The sequence below is a fragment of the Hirundo rustica genome, chromosome 2 (assembly GCF_015227805.2).
Source record: "Hirundo rustica isolate bHirRus1 chromosome 2, bHirRus1.pri.v3, whole genome shotgun sequence".
NCBI classification, from domain to species: domain Eukaryota; kingdom Metazoa; phylum Chordata; class Aves; order Passeriformes; family Hirundinidae; genus Hirundo; species Hirundo rustica.
The window spans coordinates 84,156,417-84,162,979 of record NC_053451.1 but is presented as its reverse complement, the minus strand read 5'-3'; the positions used below and the strand labels follow the sequence as shown (position 1 = coordinate 84,162,979).

The 6,563-nt window shown below is 49.0% G+C and overlaps 1 protein-coding gene across 1 annotated transcript; it reads right to left on the bottom strand.

Annotated features, from left to right (window-relative positions):
- Positions 1-1,352: 1,352 nt before the first annotated feature.
- On the bottom strand, positions 1,353-5,053 carry SLC25A6 (solute carrier family 25 member 6). Its single transcript, XM_040055073.2, has 4 exons — positions 4,868-5,053; positions 3,220-3,706; positions 2,409-2,549; positions 1,353-1,998 (listed from the first exon to the last, which is right to left on the bottom strand). The coding sequence occupies exons 1-4, from the start codon at positions 4,976-4,978 to the stop codon at positions 1,841-1,843; spliced, it is 897 nt and encodes a 298-aa protein (XP_039911007.1). The 5' UTR covers positions 4,979-5,053; the 3' UTR covers positions 1,353-1,840.
- Between the last annotated feature and the right edge of the window lie 1,510 nt (positions 5,054-6,563).

Sequence of the window (6,563 nt, the reverse complement as noted above, 5' to 3'; positions counted from 1 at the left end):
ATTATCTCTACCCTTGCAAGGCACTGATACAGAAAGAAACCTGATTTCATGTATTTATCTATATAAAATGTCTTCCCCTGCTCCACAGCAAATTGATTAGCAGGGTTAACACCAAATGACCTGCCTGCACCACAGGGAGCTCCACTGCCACAGGATGAAAGAACCACTTGCAGTAGGTACATGAAGTTTGCCATCAGCCTGTGTACAAAGTAGCTGTGTAATGTTCTTACGTTCACATACAGATGTTGAAAGCAGTGCTTGTGCAATAGTGAAAGGAAAAAGGTAAAGTATGCTCAAGAGGAAGGTAATAACCAGCCAAAACCAAGCAGGTAATTTAAATACTTAATCTTGAATTGCAATCTCAGAAGGCACACAGCAGAACTCAAGACAGCTCAGTCAGCCTTCATGAGTCACAAAATGACACACTTTTGCTTTCTGAAAAAATAGGGAGAGTTCTTAAAACATGAAGATTAACACCTTGTTTTCCTCTGCTGGTCCCTCTACCATGTCTTTGCAGATTACAAAGTACAAAAAAGATTATATACATATGAAGAACAGCATATAGGTATTACATTATCTTAAAGAGCAGTTATGAGAAATTAGGCTATCTGGTCTTCTGACCATCCCTAAAACATCAATCAGTTAATACTGAAGGCTGACCTACTTTGATCTATTATTTTACAGCTACATAGAACCACACACATTCCCTCCTCCACACCCCTTCAACTTCACCTATTAGACTGCACCTCATTTCAGATAAAATTCAACCTTCCACAGAGCTACTGACCACTGCTACAGATGAAGCCTAACAGTATATGAATGGCAACATCAACATTTCCAACCAGCAGCAACAACACAATACATAGGTCACTCAGAAGTTGAAGGGGTTTACTGGATTCCTGGGTTTTTGCATGAATGCCATGATGCTTTCCATATCGATTTAACAAAAAAAAACCTTATTTTAGGCTGTTTTACCAAGGGCAAGAGCAGTACTTTTTGATAGTCCTTGGTACTTTGGATTTTCCTAGCACTACAACTGAACTCCCCCCCCCCCCACCCCCCACCCAATTTTTAATCGTAGAAGTTGTAAATCAATCTTTAAGAATCATGCAAAAAGCCTCTTGCAGCAGCCCATAATACACTATCAGGCACAAACAATGGGAGTGGTTTCTATTAGTATAACCCATGCTTCCCCACTCCTTCTCTCCAAAGATCTCACATTCAATTATTTTTAAAAAAGCTTATTTTGTTACAGAATGCAGTGTAAAGGTATCAGAGGACCCATAATCTGAAACAAATTTTCAAATAAAAGCAGCTTTCCCAAAGCTTTTATGTAATAATTTCAACACAGACCGAGTAAGTATGTTTATTGTTTTACAGCAGAATGCCCCAATTTAAGAACAAAGTTGCTAGATGTTCAGCTGTGCAAAATGGTACATAGTGCTTCAGTACAAGTGGAAAAGAACATGATTTGTTAGCAAATGCTTTCAAATACAATTTTATGGTCCTAGAAGATAAGACTTGAAACTGGAGACTGATCCACGGGCAAATGATTTTTCTTCTGCCTAAATTGGATCAAAGAACTTTGGACCCAGAACCAATGCCACTTGTTCCTTACTGCTGTAAAGAAAAATTGCCACACTGAATTGCCAGATTCAGTGTCTTCATGCATGTTACAGAGAAGTGGATCAGCTGTCTATGTCAGTTTCTAGCCCCATCTAGAAGTATCATCTGGCTCCGATAAATAAGACTTACAGGAATTTCTTGAAGGTCAATGGTCCATAATGGTAGTTATTCTACATGATCTGCTCAACTTGATTTCCAATTCTATTTAGGCTGTTTAAATTACTTTCTTGAATTCATCATACAGCACAAGCACAAAAGCACCCCCCATGCCTCTGAGAACGTTAGACCATGCACCCTTGAAGAAGGCCTTTCCTCCTTCATCCCTTGCAATCTTCCGCCAGCAGTCAATTGTTCCAGAGTACATGATATCAGCTGCAGGAAAAGAGCAAAGAGTTATTCTTAATTCCTATTTTATCTCAGGCAATATTAACAGCTGCCCTGATTAATTTCACACCTTTGTGATGTCCCAAACCACAATTTAAGACTGTAACAGAATACTTACTAAAAATATTATTCCTTCTTTTTAATACCTCTATTTAATCTGACAGTGCACACAGGAAGTTCATTTATTTAATTTCATGTTCCATAATGAAAAGTCCTCAGCACAATTCCTGACAATCTCAAGTTGACCCTCGCTGCCCTTCCTCATTTGAGTACAATATGACAAACCAGATCTATGGAACAATGAACTGTAACTCTGAGAATGGCTAGTAGTAAAAAAGAACACCATCTTGTTAATGCTGTTTTAACAGCATGAACAGCTCCGTGGATTTACAGCCTACCTCCTTTGCGTCCTGACTGCATCATCATCCTACGCCGCACTGTATCAAAAGGGTAGGAGACCACGCCGGCCACGGCAGTCACTGTCTGGGCGATCATCCAACTGATAACAATGTGAGTATTTCTGGGATCTGGGAGCATGCCTGCAATAAAACAAAAAAGGCAATTAGTTTTCTACCTTGCACATCCTCCTTGGGTTCACTCACTGCAAGTCAGCTGTTTTATTATATGACCTAGTATGAAACACTGTAGACCCATACTCTCAATAAAATTGCAGCAAAACACTAAATATACTAAAGTCATATTTAGAAGACCTCTTCTCAGTAATCAAATTAGGTTACCATTTAAGCACAAGCTTTCTTTTTAGACTGGCATGAGAACACCTGACTACTCACTATGCTTTTAATACAGAAATGTCACTAAATTAAATCACTGTCCCTGTGGATAACATAACAAACTAGCTTTTGGGCTTATTTGCCCAAATGTCAAGCTTAAAAATTACTTGGCAAAAGCACTGCTCAATCCCATTCTGCTAAACACACTTGGACTGGTCCAGTGTAACTTCAGTATGCACTGAACAAAAAAGAAATTATTCTAATTGTGTTTGGTCACCAACATACTCTCCGGGCCTTAGGAGCAACTTGCCTAAAGTACAAAACCAGTACTTGCAAGTAGGCTGCTGCCATCAACACATGTACAAGTTTTCTCTTTAGGCAGCAGTGTCACGGATGTGGCACTGAGATCCCCCTTCACCTTCACATATCCAAACCCAAACAATACAATTCTAAGTTCTTCAGATCTCTGAAATGTTACCTTTTGCTGTATCATAGATCCCAAAGTAGGCAGCTCTATAGATGATGATGCCTTGGACAGAGACATTGAACCCTTGGTACAAGCCACGCACACCATCAGACTTGGTGATTTTGACTAGACAGTCCCCGAGACCAGAGAATTCTCTGTCTGCTCCAGCTTTTCCAACATCAGCAGCCAAACGGGTTCTTGCAAAATCCAAGGGGTAGACAAAGCAGAGGGAAGTGGCTCCAGCTGCACCACCAGATGCCAGGTTACCAGCAAAATACCTCCAGAACTGAGTGTGCTTGTCTACACCTCCCAAAAACACCTGCTTATACTTATCCTTGAAGGCAAAATTAAGAGCCTGAGTTGGGAAGTATCTGATGACATTTGCCAAGTTTCCTCGCCAGAAAGACAGCACTCCTTGTTCTTTTGGAATACGCACTACACAATCGATGATACCCTTGTACTGCTTATCGGCAGCAATCTGTTTACTTGCATGTTGCACCTGCAAATAAAAATACAAATACTGATCACTTGCCTTGACAGGTCTGTGCTGCAGCTGGGCTTAAACCTGCTTCTACTCTAAAACAAAGTTGCTAATGCTGAATGGCCATTGTTGGCATTATTAATAGAAAGGCTTAAAATTGTTTCCAAGCTTTCTCAGAAATCAGGACTTGTCAAAGCAAGGACAGCCCTGAGCAATTGCTCTATAACTACCTGAAGGGAAACTGTAGCAAGATGGGGGTCAGACTCTTCTCCTAGGCAACTAGTGACAGAATAAGATAACACAGCCTCAAGCTGTACCAAGGAAGGTTTAGGGGGAATTAGGGGAGAAATTTCTTAGGACAAAAAGGGATTAGACGTCGGAATGGACTGCCCAGGGAGGCGGTGAAGGAACCGTCCCTGGAGGACGTGGCACTTAGTGCCACATTCTAGTTTAAATGGTGGTGTTAGGTTGGGCTTCAGGATCTGAGGTCTTTACGACCCTAACTGATTCAGTGAGCTACAAGGGCAAGTATAAGACAATTAAATCACGACAATACATCGAGCCTATATAAAGGCAAGACCCTTTACCGGCAGAGACGGGCCTGCAGGCGGGAGTCGCCTGACAGCGCCGCGTTAGGCCGACAGAGCTGCCAGCCAGAGGGAGAGCGGCTGGGGGCTCGGGAGGAGCCGCCAGCCCCGCGGCCGGGGCCGGCGCGAAGGTCACTCGAGTCACCTTGGGCCGCCACCAGGTCACGCCGGGCCCCGCGCGCCGGCCGCGCCCCGGCCCCGCCCCGCGCGCGGCCCAATCGCGGCCCAGGCGCGCCTCACGTGAAGGTCGCCAAGATGGCGGCGGAGAGCAACCGCCCTCCCCTCCCCGCCGTGCCCTCGGCGCCGGGAGCGGGGGCGGCAGGAAGTGACACCGGCGGCGGCCGCCCCCCTCGGCCCGGCCCGGCCGTCCCTCCCATCCCCTCCCCGCCCCGCATGGCGGAACCGGCTTCGGCTTCCCCGCCGCCGCCCACGTGACCTTCCCGCCAGCCGCCGCCGCCTCGCTCGCGCCCTTTGTCCCGCGTCGGCCGCGGCCCCCGCCCCCCGTCCGTCCCTCTGTCCTCGCCCGGCCCGGCGCCCGCGGGGGCAGAGACGGGCGCCGCCCACGCTACCCGTTCTCGCCCGCGCCGCTAACCTGGAGCAAGAGCTTGACCCGCTCGATGGGCGCCACCGCGGTCTTGCTGATGGCGGCGGCGACGCCGCCCGCCAGAAAGTCCTTGAGGAAGGAGATGGCCTGGTCCGCCATGTTCGCGCCGCGCCGGAGCCGCCGGGAGGAAGACGCTGCTGCCGCTCAAGCCGAAAGGGCGGGAGCGCCCCCGCGCATGGGCTTAATGCTGTGCCGAGCCGGCCACGCCCCCCGCCTCCCCATTGGCCACTCCGCCCAGGAGGCGGGGCTTGTGGCGAAAACGCCCCCCTCCCGCCCCTCCGCTCGCACTCCTCCCCGCTGCGGCGCCAGTGTCGCAGCGCCGCGTCACCCGGGGCGGCCCGGCCCCGCCACCGCCCCGGCCCGGCCCGGCTCGGCCCGGCTCACACAATTGTACCTACAGTCGCCTTCCTAAGCGGTCTCCGCGATCGCTTTCTGCCGCCGGCTGTAGCGCCCGCACCACCCTGCTCAGGCCAGCGGTCCCCGCACCGCTCGGCACTACAGGCCGAGCCTACAGGCTCTACAGACCTATCTGTATCCATGGGCGCCAGTTGTATGAGGTTCAATAAGACTAAATGCCAAATGCACTTGGGTCACAACAACCCCATGCAGCGCTACAGGCAGACTGGCTGGAAAACTGCCCCGCGTAAAAGGGACAGAGTGTGCTGGTGACAGCATCGGAAAACGAGCCAGTGTGTGCCCAGATGGACAGGAGAGACCATGGCATCCTGGCTTAGAGGACCAGGGCAGTAATCCTGCCCCTGCACTCGGCACTGGCGAGGACACTCCTCGAGTTCTGGGCCCAGTTCTGGGCCCTTTAATCCAGGAAGGATATTGAGCTGTTGGAGTGGATCCAGATAGAGGGAATGAAGCTAGTGACGGGTCTGAAGCAGTCCTGTGAGGAGCAGCTGAGGGAGCTGGGGTTGTTCAGCCTGGAGAAGAGGAGGTTCAGGGGTGACCTTATCACTCTCTGTAACCACGAAAGGAGGCTGTAGCCAGATGGAGGTGCACCTCTTCTCTCAGGCAACCAGACAGGACAAGAGGACACAGTCTTAAACTCTGTCAGGGGAGGGTTAGGTTGAACATTAGGAGGAATTTTTTCACAGAAGGGGTGCTGAGACATTGGAATGGACTGTGAGGAAGTGGTGGAGTCAATGTCCTCCCTTGGTGTGTCTAAGGAAAGGGTGAATGTGACACTTGGTGCCATGATTTGCTGACATGATTTTGGGTCAGAGGTTGTACTTGATGATCCGAGATTTGTTCTCCTACGTAACTGATTCTGTGATTCTGATTCTGTGAAGCTGTGTGTGAGGTGGTGGAGCACTGGCTTTGGGGTATGGGTCTGTGGGCCCAGGCAGTAGCCAGTGAGCAGCAAAAGCAAGTGAACTGGGAGGGTCCTGTGGCAACTGCTGGAAGCCAGTCTAGGAGGGAGACACAGTGCAGGGCAGTAGCAGCTGTCAGGTGGAGAGGAGATTTCGGGCACTGTCTGGGCACCAGTCAGTTTTGCTCCATGCTCACCACTCTCTGGGTAATGCTGATCCATGGCACATCCTCGTTCCCAAGTTCTGTTCCCATGTCCTCCTTAGCACTGCCAGTGCCAAGGGTCACATCATGGGGCTTTTCTGTATGTCACTGAACTGATCCAAGACAATGGAATAACAAAGGACTTAGATGCAGTTTCCTGTGG